Source organism: Cyanistes caeruleus, chromosome 2 (assembly GCF_971803275.1).
Source record: "Cyanistes caeruleus chromosome 2, bCyaCae1.hap1.1, whole genome shotgun sequence".
Classification (NCBI taxonomy): Eukaryota; Metazoa; Chordata; class Aves; order Passeriformes; family Paridae; genus Cyanistes; species Cyanistes caeruleus.
The window spans coordinates 63,487,140-63,513,090 of record NC_141702.1 but is presented as its reverse complement, the minus strand read 5'-3'; the positions used below and the strand labels follow the sequence as shown (position 1 = coordinate 63,513,090).

The 25,951-nt window shown below is 40.6% G+C and overlaps 1 protein-coding gene and 1 long non-coding RNA gene across 2 annotated transcripts; both read left to right on the top strand.

The window, feature by feature from the left end:
• The first annotated feature begins 2,468 nt into the window (after positions 1 to 2,468).
• Positions 2,469 to 10,564, top strand: SMIM28 (small integral membrane protein 28). The gene is made up of 2 exons (XM_023923505.2): positions 2,469 to 2,934; positions 9,331 to 10,564. Exons 1-2 carry the CDS (start codon positions 2,824 to 2,826, stop codon positions 9,727 to 9,729), a joined length of 510 nt encoding a protein of 169 aa, XP_023779273.2. The 5' UTR covers positions 2,469 to 2,823; the 3' UTR covers positions 9,730 to 10,564.
• A 10,937-nt stretch (positions 10,565 to 21,501) lies between these two features.
• LOC147654867 (uncharacterized) lies at positions 21,502 to 23,497 on the top strand. The gene is made up of 3 exons (XR_015283298.1): positions 21,502 to 21,579; positions 21,807 to 22,046; positions 22,475 to 23,497. It is a non-coding gene; the product is annotated as an uncharacterized LOC147654867 (long non-coding RNA).
• Positions 23,498 to 25,951: the final 2,454 nt, after the last annotated feature.

Genomic DNA, 25,951 nt, shown 5'->3' with positions numbered 1-25,951 from the left:
AAGTAAAGTTAAGTCTCAATATAATTAAAATTTATCAAAAAAAGTACAGAACAGAATTCCTTAATTACCCAGGTGAGAGGGAATGGGCAGAAGCCAACACCACTCCCACCTGAAGGACTCCCAGTGAATCTACACCTGCCAACAGGACTGATAAGAACACCTCACCCACTAAAATTCTAGTTCTGCAGTATTCAGATTAACCTTCCTACCATCCCTCACAGCATCACAGTCATTCAACCAGGGAAGTTTCGCCACCACCTGTAGGCAGCAGCAAAAGAAGCTGGGGGAAGAAAGTATCAAGAAACTTGAAAGGTTGTCTACGGCACTGTGGATATTGCATTCCCAACCAATGTTAGTGGCAATTTAGCCTAGAATTACACTGCAAGCTTCGAATATCTCAGCAAATCAGAGAGATGAATAATTTATAACAAATAGTTTGAGCTTCCAGCTGAGGACAGTGGAGGCGCCTATTTTCTGCAGTGGCTTCCTCAGAAAGTCTCTCCCTGCTTCTCTGCTAGGACATTGGAAGTGATAATACCAACATTGCCTCAGTTAAAAATATCATGTTGGCATTGTTTCACAAACCTTTTACCAAACTTTAATCAAAGCCAGTGGTACCATTCCATGTCAGCTATTTTCTCTGGATTGTTTGACCAGGCAACTTCTACATCAAACTGTTTCAAAGAACAAAGCCAGTGGAGGAGGAGAATAGGACATTTTGTCCATGTCAAGATCCGATGACCTCTAAACCAAACCCACACTTCAAAGTGGCAAGCCTGACATCTAGCCAAGGGCTTGGAATTAGGGATGAGCCTCTTTGCCCCAGCTTTCACATTACAGCATGCCCCAAGCTACAATGGTATTTATGAACTCCATGTGAGAAAGAAAAATAAACATCTGTGGGCCCCACAGGGCTGGCAGAAATCCGCAACAGATTTGCCATCACAAACCCAGTCTTGAATGGCTCTGTTTCAGTTCTGCACAAGAGCAGATCTGCTCTACAAAGGCAGTGCAGCAAATGGGCACCTGACCCCTGGCAGCAGAAAGAGGATATCCCAATCACGCTCACTTATCTTGCTGCTGGGTCCACTGATGATATAAAAAGCCAGAGGGACAATCATTACTTTATATTCTAATTACCTGCCTGACAAAAGGCGCTGCATTTCCCCGAATTCCCATTCGGCCTCAGCTCCACAAAGTTAAATCATTCTTACACATTTTCCAGAGGTCAAGTACTCAAAGCAGCACTTGACAAATCAGGTCAGTGAGTCTCTAAAAGTGCACACCTTATTTTTCTTGGCTAAAATTCATCAACTAGAATCTAAGGATGCCAAACAGGTGTTTATACTGTAAGGAGACATAATTTTTTACGTCTCCTCATTATTCATGCACAGTCCCAAGGCAAATTTATAGCAAGCTTTTAAAAATAGCATTAATAATCTTAGGGGCTGCACTAAGACCCTAATTAAGATGGTATATGAATGTTTCTTGCTAGCATGTGAGATTATAGATTCAAGCTACACAGTCTCAAGGCTCCTTAAGGAATTTATTTTCTTAAAACTAGTTTGGAAAAGACAGTCATTATTTTTGCTTTTATAAAAGGTGTTGAGACATCAGGAGAAATATTTTACTATTTTAACCTGTGACCTGTTAATCCATGTTTAGGACCTGGAGAACTAAAAGAAGAGTTGATGAAAAAAAGTCCAAGCAAGAAATAAGAGGTGAAGATTCTAACCTCAAGTTTCTATCATCAGTCCTAGACACAACTTTTGCTTGGACAGATAAGCCTTGAGAAATCATAAAAAGTGCACCACAGTTGCACAGGTGCAGAGTTGAAAGGGACATTCAGCAATAGCCTTTCCCTCTGCTCACAGCAAGGCAGCAGAAGACACCTCCAGCTTTTCAGCACGAGTTGCAAGTTGAATCAAGGTTGAACTCAGGTTAAAGAGTCCTCTCTTCAGAAGTTACCACACATCAGTGGAATAAATTTGTGTTGCTTTCTGTGGATAAACAGAGTCTTCTCACTGGAAACAATTGCCATTTAACAAGTATCCTAGGAAGCTGTTAACCTGATTTAACTGAACTGACAACTTATACCAGAAGCAAGCATGCACTCCCACAGTGACCAAAGCTTTCCTGGCAGAGCTCTCTCTCTGGATTTATCATTAACATCTACATCCTAACACTGCTAAATAATTCAGTACAGCATTTAGCCTTGTGTCCTTGCCTCTCTACTCAGAAACCACTCTCTTTTCTGCATGTTTCAGCAACAGGGAACAAAAACCTGCCTGGATTGTGGTTCCTTCCACCTTGTGCTGTGTAACTGAGGGGAGGACCACAGTTACCCTTTCAACATAGAAGCATGGGTTTTATTTCTTTTATTTTGTTGGAAATAGTGTTTATTAGATAACTAAATTTAGAGCGTTATTTATCCACACGGAGTCATGACCATGTGGGCTCAGATTCACATGCAAATTCCCCTTTTAATAATCCTAATGCAGGGAGTGCTCCAATCAGAGTGCTATCAGCCCCAGCTCCCAGATACCTGATGCCAGCTTTGCTGGTAATGTAGGCCACCGAAGCAAATCCAGAGAGATTGAGTTGGAAGTGGAGAGAGGCTCTGAGATCTATTTGCTTGGCTTCCTGACGACGAGGGGGTGTCTAACTTCTTTTTTTTTCTTTTCTGCTGCGAAGGGGATATCATTTAAGAGGGATCATTAGCTGCGAGCAGCCCGGCTGGGTCAAGGCTGGGAGGCGGAGACGCGGTTGCAAGCAGCGAAGCAAGGTGGAGGCACGAAGACAGAAGACCAGGTTAATGAAAGCATGAGGTGGCTCTTGGGCAGCAGCTTGAAAAATTTTGGACATGCTGACAGGGGAAACTACGACTGGCTAAACAGCGAACCAGGTGGGCCACTTCTGGAAACAGAGCTTCAGGTCTGTACCCCTCTGCTCATGTCTGTGGCATGTCCTTTGACGTTGTGTGTGTGTGTATGTCTGTGTAAAGCCTTGGTGTAGAGTGCAGAGCAAACCCCTGGGTATTGGGGCGTATCAAAGCACTGCTGCTCAATTGCATAGAGTCAGAGCATGTCTTTATTGCTGTTAAGTCTTTTTAAGCACATTTGTGGAAGAGAAAAACATTAGACAGAAAAATTTCGGTGGGGTGTCAGGTAAGGAAGTTTAATTACTTCTTTTAATCGTAAGGCACCCTCGATTTCCTTTCTGTTAAAGGCGTGTTTATGCTTTGGAGCTGGTCCCGTGAAGCCTTTCTGCAGATGTTGCCAGTCGGTAGCAGGCAGCAATGAACTCTTGTTCCCTAAGCTGTGCGCTGATTACTTCTGCGAGAGAGGATCACATGCAGCCCAGTGGGGGGAGGGAGGGAGGGAGCCCCCAGAGATGAAAACACAGCCTGCTTTCTGCCTTTGTCTGGGAAACAGCAAAAGGGTTTCTCTGAGCAAAAATAATAATTTAAGGTGCTCATAATGTCCTCAGCAAATGTCCGAAGGCATGTTGCACTAGCAAATGAACTGGCCACACTACTCAGCTGATACAAATATATATATATATATATATATATATATATATATAACTGAGTATATAACAGTATATATATATATATCAGCTGAGTATATAACAGTACACACACACACACACACACACACACACACACATATATATATATATTTGCACTGTTGCAAAATAAATAAATGGGGGTAAGAGCGTGCATTGGTGTCAAAACAGGACAAGAAGTAGTATTTGAATGTTGCCACAATTTTAACAAGGTCTGCCTCACCGGTAGCATTGCCAGAGTTAGCAATGGCAATGTCTTCACACCTCGAGGTTGCTTTTATCTGACAGTAAGAAACAAACAGCATCACTAGAGTCACATTCCAACAAGTATTTGAAAATTCTGTGTAAATCCAGGCTCACTTCTAAATTACGTGTCACTACTAATGGATACAAAACCACATAAAAATGTTTTTCTATTTGCTAGAGCTACATGTTTTTGCTTTTTACAAGCAATAACGGATAAGCTTCAAGAAGCAGGGTAGAGCTTGGAAAAGAATTTATGGGGGGACCTCACCCTAATGACTTTAAAGCAGACTTTGTTCCAAATCCACTTAAAATATTTCAGAAGTATCAGTTTCCTGATTCAGATTCAAAAGATATTAGTATAAATGTGGGCTATAGTAACACAAATAATTTTAATGGAGTTCTAAGTACACCAGCAAATCATTAACAACATAATAAATCCTAGCACAACCCAATCACTTTGATGGGAATTTCAGTAAGCAAAACAAACTTTCATTTTTCTATCCTTACACAAAAGCTTTCCTTAACCTTATGTTTTGCCTGTGGGGTGATTCTCTCCCATGGCAGGTACTACCCCTGGTTTGTCCAGACACATACTTCAGCTCCAAGCCCTTCCCATTGCTCATCCTGGATCCACCACACAACTCAGCCACAGTCTGCATTTCATTCCTTTACCAACAGGCACGAGTAAAAGCTCAGCTGATATGGGTCACATAATCTGTAAGCTGGCAACTGTACATGCTCAGCATGTGAAGAGAACAGAGGCAGACAGATTAGTAATGAAAGGCTTTACTACTGCCAGTATGTGCTCAGTGGTTGGGGGAAACTGACCCTCTGCTTCAGTCCCTACAAACACATAAACAAAGGGAGGAGAATAAACAATGTCCAAACTACCCTATGAAGGACAGTTTTTAAAAAGGATGTTTTCCCATATTTATTTGTCTGTAGCTTATGATGGAAGTCAGATTCTTATTTTTGTGACTTATAAACCTGACAATAGATGCTTGTGATGACACAAGCAAAGCACACTGATCTCCAATGAAGCAGCATCAAAACAAAAACCAGTCAATTAATAATTCCATCAGTCACTTCATATGCCTGGTGTGGAAACTTTCAGATGTAAAATGGTAGAGGATTTTATCTTAAATATGTTCTGCAGTTGTATTACTTTCAATTAATGGAGATTCAGTTTGATTTCTAGAAAATATTGGTTTCCAGTTCTGCCAGCTATTCCTGATACCTGTACAAAGTGGTCACTTTTCTAGTTTTAGAGCTTCAGCTGCAGAAGTTAGTTTTAGGTCAGTTTAGAACTAGTTTTAGTTTAGAATTTCAGATTTTTTTTTAAGTGACCCTTGATTCATTGTATTAAAATTATTCCTATTTTTAGTGTAATTTCTAAAATGCCTATTAGATTTTCCAAGAGTTTATGTCAAGATCTTTGCAGCATTCTTCAGTAGCCCTTTAGGCAGTCATTGCAGAAATGGGCATAAAACTGCAATAGAAAAAGAGGGACTAATATTGATCAATTGTCTCCTATGACATTTGATATATTTATATGGATATACATACAAGAAGTCCATCAGCTTTTGGAACTACATCTCAGAGTAAAATCAGTCCATGTAATGTTTGGCAGGAGGCAGAATCCAAATGGGTGTATACCTCCCTGTTCAGGTTCAGGGCATCTGTGGGGCAGTATTAACTTATGAAAAACTATTTCAGCTCAAGTAATACACTAAGCTGCCTACAAATTACTTCACCCAGACAGGAAAGTGTTAACATTAGCTGTGTTTAAACAGCTATGAGCACTCTGAAACACAAACTGAATATAACCAGTCTTTATTGTCACCTGTTAGCATGGAGAAAAAGCATGAAGCTGAATCAGGGGAGGTTTAGGTTAGATATGAGGAAAAAAATTTCACTCAGAGGGTGGTTGGGCACTGGGACAGACTCCCCAGGGTAGTGGTCACAGCAACAGCCTGATAGAGTTCAAAAATCATTTGGGCAATGCTTGAAGGTAGATGGTGTGACTCTTGGGGTGTCCTGCACAGGGCCAGGAGCAGGGCTCAATGAGTCCCCTCTAACTCAGCATATATTTTAATTCTATAATATTGCTTAATTCTTAATCCTATCTGCTTCACATGCCACTAATTTGCAGATCACAGCAAAGCACACTTACGGTTCTTTCACAACTATTCAGTAGCCATGAAACAAAAGAACAAACTAAACAAATTTATTATGTCTTCTTTTGCACACATAACTGAACAGACAGCCACCAGGCACCAGTTGTTGTGGTTATCTTGAAATAGAATAGGGTAAAGTAGGAGTAGTTCAGTTGGAAAGGGCCTGCAATGAAAATCCAGTCCAAGCACCTGGCCACTTGAGGGAGTACAAGAGAATATGGGCTGCTTTGTAATAACCTGTGCAATTTTTGTGTAGATCCCACAGTGCAATAAAGTGCTTGCAGGTTCAGGGCACTTTCACCGTCAGAGACAGCAATACAGATACAGAGTTTCTGCAAACCATACCTAAGGATCTCAACCCAGACACTCAAAATGAGGCATAAACAACAAGAAAAACCTGCACTGATCTTGCCCCTTCCCCAGAGCATTTGGTAGCAGGGACAGGAGCACAGCTCCCCAGGAGAACATCTGCTTTACCACACAAGCAGGCAATCCTCCCCCTTCCCAGTCTTCTGACTCTGTCCCTGCATACTCTACACACCCTGCAAGAGTACTCTGCAGTACTATGGTGCTCATCTCCTTCCCTAAAGAATCTATCACAACCCTGAGGAGCCACTTCGTGCACAATAATGTAATTACAAATTATATGTGTTGCAGAGCAAATCAAGGATTTCACAAATTTCTAAAATTTATTCAGGCTTGAGAACTTGATTTTGCAACTTTAGAGGCAGTGCTATAGGTTACTCTTGGAGGGCCTTTAAACAAGAAGAGTTTTCAGGACAGTGACCCAAGGTGTCTTTTTGTAGCAGCTTCACAGACTGTGGCCATCTGAGCTAGCTCTTACTACAAATAGTTGCACCCCTTCCATTTTGTCCATTTGATGCAAACTGTTGTTCCCTCCAACAATAATGTATTTTGCAGGTTTCTCTTAATGGGTACCTCATTGCAAGGCCCAAGACCTCTGGGTTCCAATCAAGGCCTTGGAGCAAAGCATATTTCCCTGAGACCCATGACCATTTGTTAATTCCTTCCATCAGGCTTAACCTTTCCTTCCCTTCTGAAGTCCAGGATTTGTACGAGGAAAAAGTCTTACAGCCCTGACTCTTGTCTGTGCTTCCACCAGCACATGAAGGATACACTGTCCTTGGCCATTATTTAACACACAAATATAGTTCCAGTGAAATTTATAGGGAAGTTGCACTGAGTTTAAATGACAATTGGGGCTTTATATACTTTTTACTAAGCTCTTGTAGGAAACACTGGCAATCTCACTGTCTGTCCTCACAAACCACCAGAACACTGTACAACTCACAGATCCTAAGACCAACCCTTAAACTGGATGAAAGCCTGTTCCCTACACATTAAACCCAAAACTTAGATTTGGATTTTAAAAACAAACTCTTCACTGCTGATGAATAACACTGTCCATTGTAAGCTCAGCTCCTCTCAATATTTACTGTAAGACTATCAGTAACATATTGGTGAGTAATGCATCAGTGACTCTCCACATACATAGTGCACTAACATAATGAATGCTTTTTTCTCATTTTCTCTTGAAATGTTTTATGCACCTCATAAGACACACTAAAAAAGCATTAACAAACTTAAAAAAATAAAAATCCCCTCATTTTAAAGAAATTATTTAATGTCTGCATTGGAAGAACAGCTGGAACAATTTGTTCCAATTCTGCCCTTTCCTGTCACTCATTGAATGGTGAGGTAAGACAACAGCTTGTACAGCCACAAACTATTTAATAAAAATTATCAATAAATAAAAAATAGTTCTTTAATATGCATTTTTTTAAATAAAAATCCATTGGGGGAAAATAGATTAATAGCTAATCTGCAAAGGTGCCAGTGTATTTTAAAATTAATGCATTTAACTTCGGGGCTATGATACCTTAGGAAAAAAAATAGAAAAACAATAATCTCCCCTACATAATTTGTTAGGAGTCAATGCCTATTTACTTCATTTTTCTTAGGCATGACCACATAATAATAATTTCATAATATGACAACAAAGCAAAGAGGTGACAAATGCCTGGTAGATAACCAGTTGAATGTAGATTACAGTGTGATTTTGTAGCTAGAAGAAAGACTGAGATTCCTGGAAGAACTGAAAGTTTTTGTAGACTAAGAAGGAGACACTGGAGTTAGTGTCCTTTTCACAAAGCCATTGCTGTAAACAGCCAGTTTGCATCCCTGCTTCCAAACCCTTTGAGGAGAGAATCACTCAAAGTTCTCCTAGCCTAAATGGGCACCTTCCCTCAAAATAAAGGAAATCTGATCCACGACCTGTTTAGTCTCCCCATGCAAATGTGAAAAAGCCACCTCATCAAGAGCTTACAAAAGGAATGACTTGATAAACAGCATTACAGGGTTTGAGTTTTCCTTCTGCCCTAGTCTAGACCCTGAATGGGACCCAATTATTAGGAGGTGGAGTCAAACTGGAAACAAGATATACTAAATTTTAAAATTAAAGCTAATACAGCACAAGAGCACAAATAGCTTTGTTGATTTTTTCCCATAGCCTATGACTCCAGTTAACACTACATCACAATTCTAAAGCTGTGGGACAGAGGTCTTTTGTGCTACATTTTGCAGAAAACAAAGTTGACACAGCAGTTACAACTGTTATTTCTTTTATACCAGAAGTTCTTTTTCCATAGTTCTAAACAGGGAAAAATGAATCTTATATCACTGGCAGAACAATCTCAAGAGGTCCAGTCCAAGCTGTCCTGTCCAATAAAAACACCATGTTTTATTTGGAACTGGCCTGTGAGGTTAGAGCAACCCAAAGAGCAGGTATTATAGGCAATGAGCCCTGTTAGAAAGGGCTAGCTGTCATAATATTTGTTCTTTAAACAGTTTTCCAAACACAAAGAAACAACACCAGGTGGTAGATCACCAGCCTTATTCATCTGCAGTTCAATGTTCTCCTAAATGTTAAAAGCTTGACCAATCCCCTGCAAAGCTGACTGGTCCTGCTATAATCCAAGATAGTAAAATGTAATACAAATACAATGTAATAAAATGTCATACAAAATTGCATATACTTCCAGGCTGTTGGGGTTTTTCCCCCACTGGAGACAGGGTTTTCTAAAAACCCAATACTCTTTGCAACTTCTCTGGGGTTTTTTTGTCTCTGGTTGTGATTTGCTCTAACTGGCCAGTGAATAAAACTCACGAGTCTGCAAAACACTGCTTGAATACTAGTGCAGAGAAAGGAATTTGGAAAAGCAACTGCTATGTCATAAGGTGGCAACGGGGAAAGTGGTTTTGCTCTCTGATTGAGAGATCTTCAGGAATCCAACTCCCTTCCTATTTGCTTTGGTTACAGAGCAGACAACAGACAAGTTCAACCAAAGACGACATAGAGCCATTTCTGTGTATCATACTGCCTGCCACCATGATGCTCTTCCTGGCATTCCTGCTGCTCTTCCTGTACCGCCGTTGCCAGCACCCCTCTCAGCAGGGGCAGATCTTCAGCATCGACCTTCCTGAGGCCCTGCCTGAGCACGATGTCTCCAACTTCCTTTCTGCCCTGCCCTGGAGCACCGAGCAGAGCTTCCACTACTCGACGCTGCTCCCTGATGCCACATTCCTCTCTGTGTGCTTGCCTCCATCGTATGAGGAGGCCACCATGAAGACTTCCATGGAAGAGGCTCACATTGAGCTCTCTCCAGACCCAGTGCCTCCTTACGAAGAGAGCACGCTGCAGACCAGCAGCACCAAATAAACTTCCTACGGAAGCACCTTAGCCGAAGCATGCAGCACAAAGGTAGAACTGCTATGGCCTTTAAAATTTGTGAAAAGATTCCAAATGAGGCACAAAACCAATGAATTTATGAAGGAAGAAACTTGAAGTAACAGAGAGTGCGTGTCTTCACCTCATCCTAGGATTCTCTACCTTCCATTTGTGGCAAGTGTACACACGGTGTAGCACCAAATCCAGTCCGAACACGGGGATTCTAGTTAACAAACATGTCATGCAAGGATTAAATTTAAGGAAAGCCGGGAAGCTCCTCCTCTGTAATCCCTCAGCTACAGCAAAATGTCAATAATGCTATAGATTCAGCAATCATAAAAAGGGCTTTTAGCACATACATATTCCAGTTTGGGGTTTTTTTCTATTTTATGCATTTATATTTAAATGAGTTTTTGACAAGATGAGTCACTCAGTCTGTGTGTGTTTACATCACGTCATTCTGCAGTGCTCTGGAATGATCACAACAGCTCTCAGGAAAGCAAATAAATATATAACCTCTACAAAATTTCCAGTAACTGTCCCCAAAGGTTCAAATGTGCACTGTGAATAAAAGCTGTCCTCTCTCACAGTTGAACAATAAGGACAACCAGAGAAGACCTGATTATTCTGGGTGAGGAAGACTCCATACAAGAGCACACTCACTCTGTTGCTGCAACCTGCTTGCCAAGGTCTTGTGAGGTCCCAGCATTCCAGACTACTCGATTGACTTCTTTCCCAAGTCTAAAATAATAAACCATGTGACTTACTTGGTGCAGTGTGTAAAGGAGTTGGGGAAAAATTAATAAAATCAAGTGCACCAAAAAAACCCTGGTCTGTATTTCAAAACTGCATTATAATCCCTTCCCCTTCATCACCAGGGCAGGGTGAGGCTAATTCAAGTGTGTTGGTGGCAGTGGTTCGGAGGGTTTGCATATGCATATGCTTTCAGAAAATGATGTATGTTATCTTCAATTCTTTCTTACATGATAGCATTTTCACTAAGTTGAGAAGTGCTCTTGTTACAGAAGGTGGCTACTACAGCTCATGACAGCCCCAAAAGTTGTGTTGGCAAGCCACAGACAAATGCAGTGTCGTGGAATAGGTGACACCTGCAAGGAAGAAACTGTCCTAACAGCTTGTGCAGTCTTGGTGTAATTTACAAACCCAAAGGCTTGTACTTGTTGATTTCAACAACTGTCAGGAGGTGTCAATAGCAGCCAGTCCTGCTTTACAAACTTGGCACATTCCTTAAAAAAACCCAACAAAAACAACAACACAGTAACAGAAGAAAAAATCCTCACTGTACAGCAGAAGAAGGGCCACTTTGGACCTGCAAGGTGGTTGAATTCCATGTTATGTCAACAGTGACACATTCACAGTAACCAAATAGTCCATATCAAAACTGATGTTCCCTCTCATACATTTCTCTTACAACGAGGAAAAAATATTCCTTTTTTATTTAGAAAAAAGGGTCATTTTCTTGAACTACAAATTTGAGATCACTCTTTTTCTAATGTTCCATATGGGCCATCAGACTGAAGCAGCAGATGTTTTGGAAAACTCCAAATTCAATCAACCATTTTTCTTTTCAGACCATATCTGGGAACAGTTCCCAGTATTTGCTGATGTGTTTGAAAGTACCATATTCTACTGCCTCCTCGCATTTTCTTTACTTCCTTAATATTTGGTACATGCAGGTGTTTCCAAGAAAAGCTGGAAAAATAGAAAAGCTCCAAACAACATACCTAATTGGAAAGGTGTAAAGGTTTGAGGTTCAAAGATAAATCACTTCTGCCTCTTGTGTTTGTATATTCCACTAGTATATGCTGTATATTCAGCAGAATTGCACTGATATGCTTGAAAACTTTGTCATATTGTCATATCAAGTTGAATATATTTTGCCTTAAGAGATCTTAAGAGACCTGCTGTGTTCTGAAATGAGTTACACTGTTCCTCAGCATGATCTCTTGTTTACCCTTATCTTGGGTAAAGCTTGATACTCAGCCTCTGGGCTCATCATTCGAAACTGCTCTCCTGTTACCTTAGTTACAGTTAAGAAAAATTTTGACTGGTACTTCTTGTGACCAAGACTGATATACTTCTAAAGCTAGTTGAGAATTGCTATCCTCTGCAAGAATACAGTGATTGTGTTTCAAGCACTGTTTATTGGACAACTCTCAAGGTCTGCTTTAGACAAATAGCTTCTGATTGTTAGCATTGCTAAAGACAATTAAAAACAGACACTTCCTCAAATCCATATTAACAGAAACACTTCCATGACTTAAATTCTTCTTTCTAGTAAACTTCAACTCCAGTAATCTGAAATTGGTATCCCTTATCTCATTCCAACACAGATTTGTCTAGTCTTGTATGTTAGTTGTCCCTAGTAGGTTTCAACATAACTGGCATCGCTACTCATAAATCTCCTCCCCAAAGAGAAATCCCACCCCAAAAATCCCAAAAAAACAAAGACAACATTTCTCATGCAAACATACTGAAATTAAATCTCCATTGCCTAGAAGCTGTCTCTGATCCTGTCAGGCTGTGGTGACACACATCTCAGCAGCCACTGTGCTACTGATGTTAGTGCTACTGGTTGTGGAGCAGCTGTCAGGTTCTCTGGGCAAACACCTTGTGCATCAAAGCAGAGAGCTCATCACCTGAAAGGAACTCATGCCTGGCAACAGGAGCAACCATAAGTGCAATGGGAAGATCTTTCATTGTTTTAGCTCCAGTAATCTGAAAGGTGAAGGTTTAGAGCATCCCATCTAAAAGAAATACGTTGGAATTGGGACCATAAACAAACAGACTGAGGAAAAACATTGAGCTTTTAATTACATAAAAGGTAACTGCAAACAAAGTAAAATAGAGACCCATCATGCCTGCACCAATCCAAACAGGTACTAGTGATTTTAAACTGAGGTAAAATTAAATCAGAAAAGAAAACTCTAAAAGTGGAGTGTAGCCTGAAAGTGCAGTGAAGCAGAGGCAGCACCATCTCTGGACACACTGAGAAGGTAGACAAGCATCTGTCCACAATGATGAAGGCTCCTCGTTGGAGCAGAGAACAGATTAGATGTCCTTTCTCTGTCCTTCCCTGTTCCCATGCCCTAAAGTTACATCAAAGTACGTTTTGTCACTTGTTTCCAAATTGTATGAAATGAGATGGCTGTTTCTTTGAAAATTTCATATTATGAGATTTCATGTGCATCCAGAAATCACTGTAACATTGGCATTGTACTTTAAAGCCATGAGGTTCTTTTCTTTTGTTTAATTCTTATATCTGCTAGTACACATACAAATTATGAACTCAGCTTGACATGAAGAATAATTGTAATTCATTTTCCTATTATGAAAATACTAAGGAACCATGATGAGATTGATGACATATACACTACCCCTTGTTTATGTTTAGTAGGAAACTATGCAGCAATACAGCTCCTTTCATGGAGGGGGCTTCACAGGTTTAGAGGGCAATCTCTGTGCTTGTCCTCCCTGTGAGAGCTGCCAAAGTCCCTCACTGACATGGGTCCATTGTTCTGCAGACCAAGACGAGCACACATCTTGCACACACAGCAGATTCTTGATCAAAAGACATTTAGTGGAAAACAACACAGGTAATTTATACAAAATCATTCTTCTAGATATCCACTGAAAGTATTCAGAACACATCCCCAGTAAGGCTGCAGTAGTTTCATATTACTAGAATATCCTGCCTGTCTCATTTCAGCCAAAGGAGGAAAAGATGACACAGCTCTTTGCAACCACTGTGGGATCTCAGAAACTAACATCCTGGATAAAACTGATGCATGCCTCTGCAGGGATCAAGCATCTGGCACCTGATCTTTGCTGAATTTTAACTCCTGACTCATTGGTTTGTACTTGCCAATGACAAGATGTGCTTTTAAAAACAGAATAGTCATTGCTTGGCCCTATGAAGTAACCCTTGCCTAGGAAAGGCAGAGCAAGCAAATCAGTGCATGAATTTCACTTCAGAGAAATCCCTACCTGTAACAAGTATCTTGACTAGAAATTTAGAAACCCAACTGAAGTGGTAAACACCTTGGAAAAAAAAGAACAACCGAATCCTGACAAAAAAACAGAACAACCAAATCCTTTATGATAGTTCAATAATACTATGGCAGTTAAGGAAGGACTGTTCTCAAAATAAAACTCTTCATTTAATCCATGCTTTAAAGGAATTTACTTGGGTTCTTATGGCAGCAAAGCCTCCAAATACAGACACACAACTACTTTTGCTAATACAAACTCCACTGGCATGAGCTATATATGCTCCAGTAGTGAAAACTCTTAAAAATGCAAGTTTTATCATTAGGAGAAAGTGAGCGGGCAGTCTTATTCTGGTTAGGAGAGTAATTTTATTTGGGTGCAGGGGCTTTTGTTGTTGTTTTTTGTTGGGTTTTTTTACAAATTTTTAAGAACATGCATTGCACAGATAAGCACAGATAAGGATGAGCTGAATGCTTATGGCAAATAAATTATTCACTGACTCCTCTCTCAAAAATTGTCATAAGTGAAACAGCTATGAATTTTTAATAATGAAATTCCTTAATTTCAGTCTGTTAGTAAATAATCATGTCATGTTGTGACTTTCATTACAAAGCAGTTCTATTCATCACTTGGATAATGAGTTCTTCTGCAGAACAGGAAAGGCATGTGAGTGTGGAGCCTAAGGAAGGTGTCCTCTGTAAGAAAGACAATCTGCCATTCTCAGTGGTATGGCTAGCAAGGCTGGGCACAGCTAATAAATCAGTGCTGCAGATACATGGGCCTTGATGAAGACAGCTAAACCTCACTGAAGACTCTTGGATACACGACTAGGCTGACAGCACTGTAAATGTACGTTTGCACTTTCATAAGCTTTTCATTAAAAAGGTAAAAAAAACACCAATATCTTTCATGTTTCTTGAGGTGAGTTGTCTCCACTTGTCAAACACAAACACTCACAAACTTGTCTGTGAGTTTGGCTCCGTCAGTAGTTTTACTTCTGATTATTCACAGGAATATTATGTCTATGAGAGCTTACTGTCAGAAATCAAGTTTAAGGAAGAAGCTGCAATAAAAACTAGTACTCAGAATTTCATAGAAACAAATCATAGAATCACTGAGGTTGGAAAAGGCCTCTAAGATCATCAAGTCCAACTTTTAGCCAGCATTGTCGTGTTCACTGCTAAACCATGTAAGCGACACATCTACATATTTTTTTAACACTTCCAGGGATGGTGACACCACCACTTTCCTGGACAGCCTGTTTCAATGCTTGATAACTTTTAGTGAAGAAATCTTTTGTAATATCCAATTTAAACCTTCCCTGGTGCAATTTTCCCTCTCTTCTTCTCACTCTTTACTTGGGAGAAGAGGCCAACCCCTACTTCACTATGAACATCCTTTCAAACAAGTTGTGCCATTAATATCATGCTATCTTACTCAGCCCTTTCTATATTCATTTGTCCCTGCAATGTCAGCATTATTTTATTCTTGTTATTTTTCTTCTTGAATGCTTACCTTAGAACTTTTCAGACATTTCCATCTGTGACAAAAATAAATACGTCAAGAGATCATGGACAGGCAATTCTCTCCAGTCATGTCAAGCACTTTCATAGGTCTGTCTATCTTTTATTTTATAGTGTTTTGGCTTCTTGTTTTGTTTTTTCCAGGTTCAAACTGAGAGAACTGAATGCATGTTTGTTTTAGTTCTTTGAATAATAAGGAACTGAATTCCTTTAGTGGCCTTCCAAGCACCAAGGATAGGAGGCGAAGCCATACTCTTCCTGCCCTACACCATCAAGCATCCTAAAGGGAAAGGAATGTGAAAAAGATCACAAATCAGGATGAAAAAAGGTAAGAGAAATGTCTACCCAGAAATGAGCCTCTCACAAAATTGCTTTCTCCTCCCTGACTTCCTATTTTTCTTTTCTCTCTCCTTTGGCTTAATTTTAATTTTCTGACAATGACATAAAAGACAGCACAGAAAGGAAAATTACCTCCACAGACTGACCCACAGCTGTAGAGAGCAAAACTAAGTGTCTTGTGTTATGTTCTACTAATAGAATAGTAATCTGGAATATCTGTTTGTGATTATAAAATGTTTTGCACAAAGTCAGTTTCTACCACAGGTAAACCAGACAAATTCAAACATATTTCTACAAACACTTTTCCCTGCTTGTGTACCAATGACAGACCAAATTATTTAAACAGCACCATTAAAAACTGTGTGTTTCAGTTCTGTGCCACTTTTTCTCTCCCTCTTTTTCTTCCAGCTAGGAAAACTCACAGCTGACAACACTCTCAGATGTTAGTGTGGCCTAAGGTTCTTCAGAAATCCTCTACACCTATGTTTTAGGGAAAAAAGTAAACTTGATGGAAATTAGCTTGTTTATAAACCCCTTTCTTCAACTAATATTCACCCTTTTTTCACTTCTGTTAATGATGCAGAACCTAAATATTTCTATAAAAGAGACTGATTTCTAGTGGTTTCTAGCAGCAAAACACTGCGGTCATCAGGAACTAAAAAACACTGCAGTCATGCAATGAAAGATTAAAAAAAGCAGATCCATTAGCACAACTCTTCAGTGTTTGGCTGCATCAGGAAGATCAAAGCAAACAGAGGACATTAGTTCAGAGACAGAAGAAGCCGTGTAAGTGCAGTCCTGTCTAGCACAATTCTGAGGTTTTCACAGTGGTTCTTTTCCACAGCATTTCCAGAAATCTTCACCTGGAGAAAAAGCATGGTGCTACATGGGAGAGGAGCATGGTGTCCCTGCCGTGTGACCAGTGACACCCGAGGCGCTGGCAGCAATGGGCACAGCGGTGCCACGCTCCACCAAGAGTTCCTGCACCTCTCCTGTGCTTCTGGCACCTCTCCAGCAGCCCCAGCCCTGCCACTCCCACCCCTAAGAAGGAAAGGCTGAGTGGGCTCAACCTGCCCAGTAACATCTCTACCAGAAACAAAATAAAATAATAATTGGAGCATATTTTTATTACAAAAGCAGCAAGTTAATACACTGGGAACATCCAGACCTGGGTGGCAGTTTTTATAGCAGACTCTATAAAACAGACACAAAGTAAATTCTACTTTCTTTATCTAAAAACATGACCTAACATAAACTAGAGCACAAGGAAAAAACTACTGTTGATATTGCATTTTATGCTTTGCAGATCATTCTGTAAGTCAGAGGGCTTATTTTCTTCTCTATTATTCTTTATCTATCTTATGAATATCTTATTTTAAATAAGGTAAATATTGTAGATACTGTATATTGTAAATATAAGGTAGATATGGTAGGGATGGCAGGCAAGGTAAACTATAAGCATGAAGCATGCCCAGATGCCATATCTGAGAGCTCCACATGAACAGTTCCCTCTCTTTTGCTAACATCACTTAAAAAAATTATCACCTCCTATATATTTGCACAGTTATCTGGACTCCTTCCAAATGCCCACTCCAACTACCAACTAACCACACAATTCTTGGAGGCATTTATGACTTTGGTTTGTCCAGTTTTATTTATTAACAGATTTTCTGTTTTAGCTGGGACTGAGTGCCAGGAAATATTTACACTACATGCATTAACTTCTAATAAATACCATTTTCCACTTTTGTTAAAAGACAAAGAATATTTCCAGAATGGCTTGCATTTAGAGCAATTATACTGATTTTTAAAGAGCTGAAAATAAATTTTCATGATAATGACAACCTGTTTCCCTGACCCAAGTTATGCTGGGCACCACTCCCAGCTACCAGAAGAGGGGAGCTTGGCAAGGCCTTCTCTCCATTAGGTAGCTTGCCATCATGTTTAACAGACAGCAAGATTAAATTCCCAATTTTTCCAGGACTCAGCTTGTTTGGTGAAACTGGACACCACCACATCCAACAGCTACTCTGAGGGAGGTTGGATTTCACTGCTGATGGGCCTTAGAGAGTTTCCAGCAACTCCTGTTCACCCGATCCCTTGTCCCCAGTGCTCTACCAGCCCTTTTTAAAGTTGAATGCCTTTATTTAATACTTCTCATAAGTTACCACAATAGTACCCAACACTGACTATTCCAGCTGGTACTTTTCCAGCTAGCACTGTTTAGAACCATAAATTTTAACAAAATGCATATTGTTCTTAGCCCTAATCATTAGCTTCCAACAGCCTCGCTCCCAGACTGCGACAGCTACACAGCAAAGCTCTCCCTCTGCTCGTGCCTGCCCAAAGCAGCAAACAGCTGCCAGTGTTTAATAATGACTGGCTCCTTGGGCTGGTACCAGATCTACTGCCCTGGATGGCACCAGGGCTTCCGAGGGAGGCTGTCAGGAGGTGCTTTCCTGCATCCTCCAAAGTTTCTGGAAATGAGAGGAAACTGCCAAAGCCACCCAGGAGCACCAGGGGTACAACACAGTAGTGCTGGACCAAGTGGCAGCTTCATCCAGAGACCCCAGATGTTGCTGACAGTTCAGCAGCTCTGCATCGAACCATTAAGAGTCTGGCAAACCAGCACAGTTGTAAATATTTAATACCAGATACTCTGCTCAGAGTAGACCAGCACTTATTTTTTGTCTCAGTTGCCTTCCCTAGGCACTCTGCACAGAGGGGACAGATGGCCTCCAGCCCCCATCACTGCTTGCTCCTGTGTCCCCTACCTGCACACCTTCCTCAAGGGGTGTCTGTGACTGGCAGATACCCTGACCAGGTAACAGCCTGAGCAGGAACAAGGCCTTATGGATGGCAAAAGGTGAGTAAAGTATACATAGGAGGACCAGAAGTGCTTTTTCCAACACCAAGGGATGAGCCTGGACATCCCACCTGTTTCCTAGAAAGGGTCACCAAGTACCTGCTGAATTATGAAGGCTGCTGCACAGCCACAAGGATCGATCAGCACAGGTCACCTTAGTTCAGTAAACACAAAACTGCAGCAAACCAGAAGGAGATTCACAGTTCTGACTTCAGAGCCTTGCAGAGAGAGGCAATTGGCAAACGTAACATCTACTGCTGCCTGGTTTTAACCCACAGCCTCCATACATCTGCTAGTCCATCACCCTTAATCTGGCTGCTGGTTCAGTCAAGGGCACAGAAGCTAATGGGAAGTCACAGTCCTTACTGCAGTCAGCTTAAGGACAAGAATAAAAAGCAAAGGCTTTAAAGCCCCACCCTGTTCACCACAAGTGTTTTACACAGCTCTTCCTACTTTCCAATTTCTTCCTCTTGAAGAGGCCTGGAAGTTTTGTGTCCTCTGGTTCCACTGTTCACACCACTTGGAAAGTTATAATTTCAGATTAAATGCAACTTTAATCAAAGAATAAAAAATGATAGGACAATTTCTATACTGTTTAAGGCAACTTGAACATTTAGCCTACATACTTGATTACAACAATTCTGAGAGGATTTAAATAGCTGTTTTCTATTTTGTACACAGGCTTTCTTCAGCTTTGATACAACTCCCTGAACAACAAATTTTTCCTGATATGGTATTATGAAAGCAAGGATGCTTCCAGCAGACTGAATTACTTCTGTTCTATGTCACAGTCAACAGAACATCAATAAATCTTGTAACTCAACAAATTCAAAGTATTTAAAAGTACCTGTAGCAAACAGTGTTGATGAGCCATGAGAAAACAAGATGCAGCATTACAGATGTCTTCAACTACAACTGCCTCCTTCATCCTGCTTTTCCAAGCTCCCTCACAAACTAACTTTAATTTGTAATCAGATTTCACCTGTGGTTTTTTTTCTGCAGAGCACTCAAAGGGTTCTCAGGACTTAAAGTAAACCTTAAGCAATCATTATGCAACCAAAATTTAACTTTCTTGGTTAGTCTGGCTAGTTTCAATTAGGTGCTAGTATTGCTCCAGACTTTGACTTGGCTGCTACAACCTGACCTAGTCTTCCCAATCCTCTCACAGGGAGCTGTGGTCTTTTCTTGTGCCCATCTGTGAAAAAACTCAACACTCCCCAGTTCTCAGTGAGGAGGAGACAAACAGAGTTGAATAAAGACCTCTTAGGGATAAGAACATTTGTTCTGCCAGGTCTGCAAAGTGCACAGCCCACAGAGAGCTGCTGCCATTCCTACCTGGCTTGCTGCAAAACAGTGCTCAGGATTAGTAGGGACCCTTCAGATGTATTTCCTTGGGCCACAAGGAGCCCACCATGCAGCTGAGGAAAAAGGGTGTGCTGGGTAGCAAGGTTTCCTCAGAACACTAGTCTAATGTAATATGGTTATGCTGCACGGGATCTGAGGCTGTTCTCTTACTGCCATTTCCACCCTGTTATGGCCTCTCTGGGAAATCTGTATGAAATCAGATCATTTCAAAAGTGCGAAGTTTCTTTCAGTTTCATGGAAAGTCAAATTTCAGTGAAAGTGACTACAACAGTGAACTCACTATGGGAAGGACTGTAGTATTCACCTCTTGTAAGACACTGAGAAAACCCACATAGAAGAAAGGCTCCATAAACATGGTGAAAATGTTGTAGTGGGCCCTCTGTGATGCAGCGGAGAATCCAACAAGTTGAAAAGGCACAGAAAATCTGGTGTTTATACATTGTTGCCCTCAGAACTACAGCAGAACAATGAAGTTATATTAGATTTATTTGCAGAATTAAAGGAGCAAATGCAGACTTTGAACAAGCCACCGTGACAGAACTCCCTTGAACTCCATGCTCCTTAGCCAATCTGCCTGAGTTTCTATGTGCCATTGAGCTGTTTTTACTCACCTCATCTTCTGAAGGATTGCAATATTGATGGTGGCCCAGCGAGCTTGGTGCACATCCAGTCTGCATCCACCTTTGCAGACTTCTTTTAATGCCATTCAAGCACCAGAATAATGAGATTAATCTCTTGGAATTGAATATCTTTGCTGAAGAAAGAGGAGAAACATGTGGGTCTGCCAGGTGTGGATTAATTTGTGTGGTCCTGTCAAATGGTTTGTGTCCCTATAATCCAAAGGGAATCTCCAGAGTAATAAACTTGGATGAAGTTTGCTTTACTTTCCTGCATTAGGGAACTAATTTTTCATTTCATTGACTGAATCCTGTGCTGCCTAGAGACAAAACTTGGTCTGAATTAGCCTGTAGTACAGCAATAGTCATTACCCTCCTACAATACACATACACTGGGGTAATTCTTAGACAAAAACCTCACATTTTTCTTTTTTTAAAATCTGACCAAGGCTGCAATTTATGTAGATTGTGTCTCATCAGATTATGTATTACTTTTTACAATCACATATTTTGCCTGCTTGGTTGTGTGAGTCAGCACAGGCAGGACAGAGGAACAACTACAAAAACGACACTTATTTCCCTTTCCCCACCCACCAGGGGATCCCCCAAAGCAGCACCCAGGCAGGGGCACACAAATGGCACCCAGGCACCACAGAGCTCGGTCCTTGCTGGAGGATCATCAAACCTGCTGTCCTTGCCTGTTTATCAGGGATTCACACAGGTATTTTACCACTGTGCTTTGATCTTTCCTGAAGCAGAGCAGGAATCCCAAGCATGTGTGATAGGGTGCCTCTAAGTCTCTCACAGGCTTATGTTATCTAAACACAGATGTTCTACTTGTCAAACACACAAGGCTAAACAACAATTAGTATGATGTATGTGTTTTTCTACACCCCAGCTGCAAGTCACTTCAGCGTGTTTATAATCCTCCTCACCAGTCTTCTGCTATTATCCCACGTTGGTTGTTCATATCACAATAAAAACACTGTGCCAGCAGGAGCCAGGGAGGGGAGGGAAAAACTCGAACAGTTTGCAAATGTGAAGGAAACAAACTGAATTCCACATTCCACTATCTTCTCAGAGTCACAGACTGCTAAAAAGCAGAATTGAAGACTACCAGGTAAAACTTAAGATTAATATCCAGAGTTCCCAATTAGGCCCTATTTGATGGAATTCTACTTTTGTGGTGGAGTCTTTCAGGACATCAGGCTCTTAAAAATTGCAAATCAAGATGTTATGCAAATCAATTGCAGCCAGTTATCTCACCAATTTATCTTGCCAGTCTGCTCATTGAAAAGTTGTTTAATATTTGCTGTCTTCTGTCCTAAGGGCCACCTTTCTCCACAGGCATTTAGGAAACCTGTAAGTTTGCAGGTGAGGTGAGCCCTGTAAAATGGACTGTAGGCTACAGTCTCGCACCATGCGCACAAACCACAGCTCCATGTTGGGTGCTGAAGGCAGAGACGCCTTCCTGACCACGAAGGGGCACCAGGAGAGCCTGCCTGTCCTGTTACTGCTGGAGTGGGGCTGTAGCTGTCTGCAGGCCTTTCATGGCTGCGAGGAGCTGGAGCAGCTGAGGACACAGAGGTGAGCCTCTTTTGTGGGAGCTGGGTGTGAAATGGGACACGAGCGAGAGCTTGGAGGTCAGCATCAGTCTCTGGAGCTCTGCTGGAGCAGAATGAAGAGGTGGCATCTGGGGCTGGAATTAAGGGATGCAGACATGCCAAGAGGCATGTCAAAGGTTTGGCAGGTCACATTAGAAAAGGTGAGAGCAGGAAACTCTTTGGATCCACAGTTTAGCAAAAAGGTTTCGTCTGTCTGTACCAGCTGAAGAGCCAACAAGGCTGGAGGCTCCAGGGCTGTCAGGTACACACATGGACTGGCAAAGAAGCAGGAGCTGCTGCTCCTGATGGCATTTTCCCAGATGGATGAACTTTGGGAAGTCCATAGTCTACAGACTAGGGCATAAAGGACAATCAAGCTTAAATTCCCTTCATATTTATTATTCTTGGCAGGCCTTCCAAAAGACATACCAGTATGACAAAGACAGACTCTTGATGCTAGCAAGATGTTTCAAGCAAGATGAGAAACACCTGTTGGAAGAGTATTGCTAAGGCACTCTACAAGAATAGATAACATGAGATCTCATTTATCCCAAGAAGGAAAAGTTCAACAAAGAAGAGTAACAACCAGAATGACTTGAGAAAGGCATTTCAGTTTATTATCAAGACACTTTCTTCCCTCTTTTCTCAGCAAGTATTTTAGATAATTTCTAACATGGACTTTCAGTTCAAAGAGGTCACAATTTTCCAGATACTGGTAATCATTCGAAAGAGCAAGTTTGTGGCCCAGAAAGTAATTTTTTAGGTTCTTTGTTCCCAAAATCCAACATGCAAGTAACTCATCCCATGGATTTGGTGACTGATTTGTTGTAGTCAGTCCTAGACTTCAAAGCTGCACTTCAAAAAAAGCTTTCATGTTACACAGCTCGCTTGCCTTGGGTTGTGCTTAACAGTCTAAAACCAGAGTACTGCTTGTGGTTTTTTAAATTCAGAAATAACCTATCAACTACTTTCCAGGTTTCCACATGCCACAATCTCAAATTTTGACAAATTTTGCAACAAAATACATCAGTAAATGGAGAAATCAGGCTTAATGTTCTGTGTTGGAATAAATAAAGGGCTGGCTCTTGAATATTACATTGAGGTACACTTTTTGCCCTGTGTATCACAGGAGACCTTCCTGTGGAATTTGTTTGATCTTTGTCCTAAAAGATCCAAGCGTGTTATGTATGGGAATATGCCAACTTCATTTGGGATCACCAAATTTGGATTAATATTATTTATCCATGGCTTGCAAATGGACTTAAGCTACTTTAGACCCAAACTTGGACTTCTGTGCAACTACATGACCTCTGCTCACAGCCACATGCTCCCTGTGCACCCATTTGCCTTAGGATCTCCTGTCTGAAATGTACTTTTGTTTTGCATCAGGACTCTATAAAAAAGTAAATACATTAAAATCATTATCATTCCCTAGTCTGTGACTGCTGTACTGACTACTTAAACTTGGGCTTTGCTTTTTAAACCCTTTGAACTACACTGCAGCTCCCAGCTGGCACAGCAATTTACAAAAAACACCATTTCCAGGCAGCACACTATGATACCCTGGTTAAGGCAGAAAGGATGGACCCATCTTCTACTGAGGCAGCTTCTCAACTGGTGATGCTGCACTGGGCACTGAATACTTGTATCATTGTAATGCTCTTTCACATGTTTTAAACTGACCTAGAAATCAGGGGCTTTTCCCAAAGTTAACTCCCATAGGCAGGAATTTGTGCCCATTTTCTGCAACCCAGTGTGAAAAGACTGTTAGAAACAGCCTGTAATTTCTTCTGGAAAAACAACACATATTTAACTTATAAAGAAGACATTAGTGTACTACCCAGATGCACATGAACAACATTCCTCTTCAGATAGCAGATAGTTCATTTTGTTTCTTGTATTTCTTGTTTGCAGGATTTAATCTTGTGGTGTTTTGGAATTTTTGGGGTTTTTTGAGGTTTTTGTTTTGTTTTGGGTTTTTGTTTTCATAACTTTCATATTTTTTCCTCACAAATTAGTTTTAACCTCTAAACACAGATTTAAATTTTAATTTGATTATATTTTTTAATGGGTTTTTTTTTTCCAGTGTTAGTGAAAATGCAGAAACTTCTACTACCTCAGGAGTCCTGAGAGATTTTTTTTTTCCCTTCAGTAGCTAACAATTCTGGTTTTATACTGAAGGTTGGTGCACAAACAGACCAGTATACTACAGACAGAAGCAATTCAGGTACATTGGGATTGGACTTTCTTCTCTATGTACCTCCCCCCATGCTTATACACATACATTTGGATTCACTATTAACAGACAATTTCCTACTAAAAATCAATGACACTTTCCATTAGCATTGCTGGGAGAAGCATTGATTGGCCCTTAAAAGGTTGGCTGCACATTATGTGAAAGCACCCAACTGCAAAGAGGTAAATTTGCCACATAAAATGTACCCAGCATTCTGCTGGGGAGGCACTATCAAGGCTTTTACCCAGATTTTCAGGATAATACATGACACAGCACATCTTTATTTCAAACATTTCTACATTTTTCTCTGTCGAATGTTTATTAATTCACACACAGAGCCATGTATAGCCACAGTCACAATCTAGCACTAAGTAGTTACAGGATTTTAATGCTGCACTGATTTAAATTGGTAACATCCCTTTAGAACTAAGAAAGTTATCAATTTAGCCAGAAGACTTTTCTAGTGTTAATCATGCAAGAAATCATTTCTGAAAGTTATTCAGAAAATTAAGTATAAGGAGAACTCAGAAAGCCACCAATTATAAAGCCATTGTGTTCCCTTCCATGAGTACAGAAGTTTTAAATATTTTTATTTATATACTTATTTTAAATAAAACAGATTAAATGATTCCTCATTGCCACTGTAAATTATGTAAGACTTTGTATTACCATTGAAGTCCATCCTTTTAGTTCTCTCCTATAAAATCAAACAATGCATCATTTTGAATCACTCAAATGTACTGTGGCAATGGCTTTGTTTGAACAGTGACTGCTGCTATAAATGACTTTTCCAGAACTTTGTGGTATCCAAAGAACATCAAACAAGGTCTATTTGCTTGCAGTAGTATTAACACATTCATCCCTGTGCTGCACACGAGTGGCCTCTCTTTGCTTCAGGAAATGACTGAAGGTTTAACAAGTTATCCCAAGGCAAGTGTCTGGAGACCTGTACCCAGTCCACTGGAACCACTGGATGCAGAGTTGTTGGCAGAAATTAGACAAGATCAATCTGAGCTTTGATCTTCTCAATCAATCAATCAATCAATCAATCAATCAATCCATCCCCTTTACTCTTTCCAGACTTAGGTGTTCAAGCCACCTACCCAGTGTTGCCTGAGGTCTCCTAGAGCAGTATTCACTTCAGCCTATAATGGCTTCTCTAAGCTCACCCAATTTTGCTCATTTTCCTCTTCTGAACTGTTAGGGGTTTTGGATTTTTTTTCCCCCACGTTTGACTGACTTTGGCCTTCTATACCCTTTGAATTAGGATGAAACACATGGGCTAAAATTTTTCTTCCTCCTTGCTGTGGCTGTTCTGTTGCTCCTCTGCCTTTTTCTCTCTTCTGTACTTGCTGAAACTTCTTTATCATCTAGAATCTGCACTAGCCTGCCCACCCCATACCTTAACCTGTGCATTCACTGTACTTCTCAGTAATCTCCTTGCTTCACCTTTTCTGCAGCTCCTTCTTTCAGGCTGAGCCTTATGCAGGAACCAGCATCCCAGTCCTGTCTTCTCAAAATCCTGTATTCATCAAATCCACTTCTTTCCCAATTATTTTAACTGATATCCAGTAGCCTTCCAAACCTCCTCTCACCAAGCTATTGCTCATTGCATAACCACCATCATTTCAATTAAGGTAATAAGTTCTCCT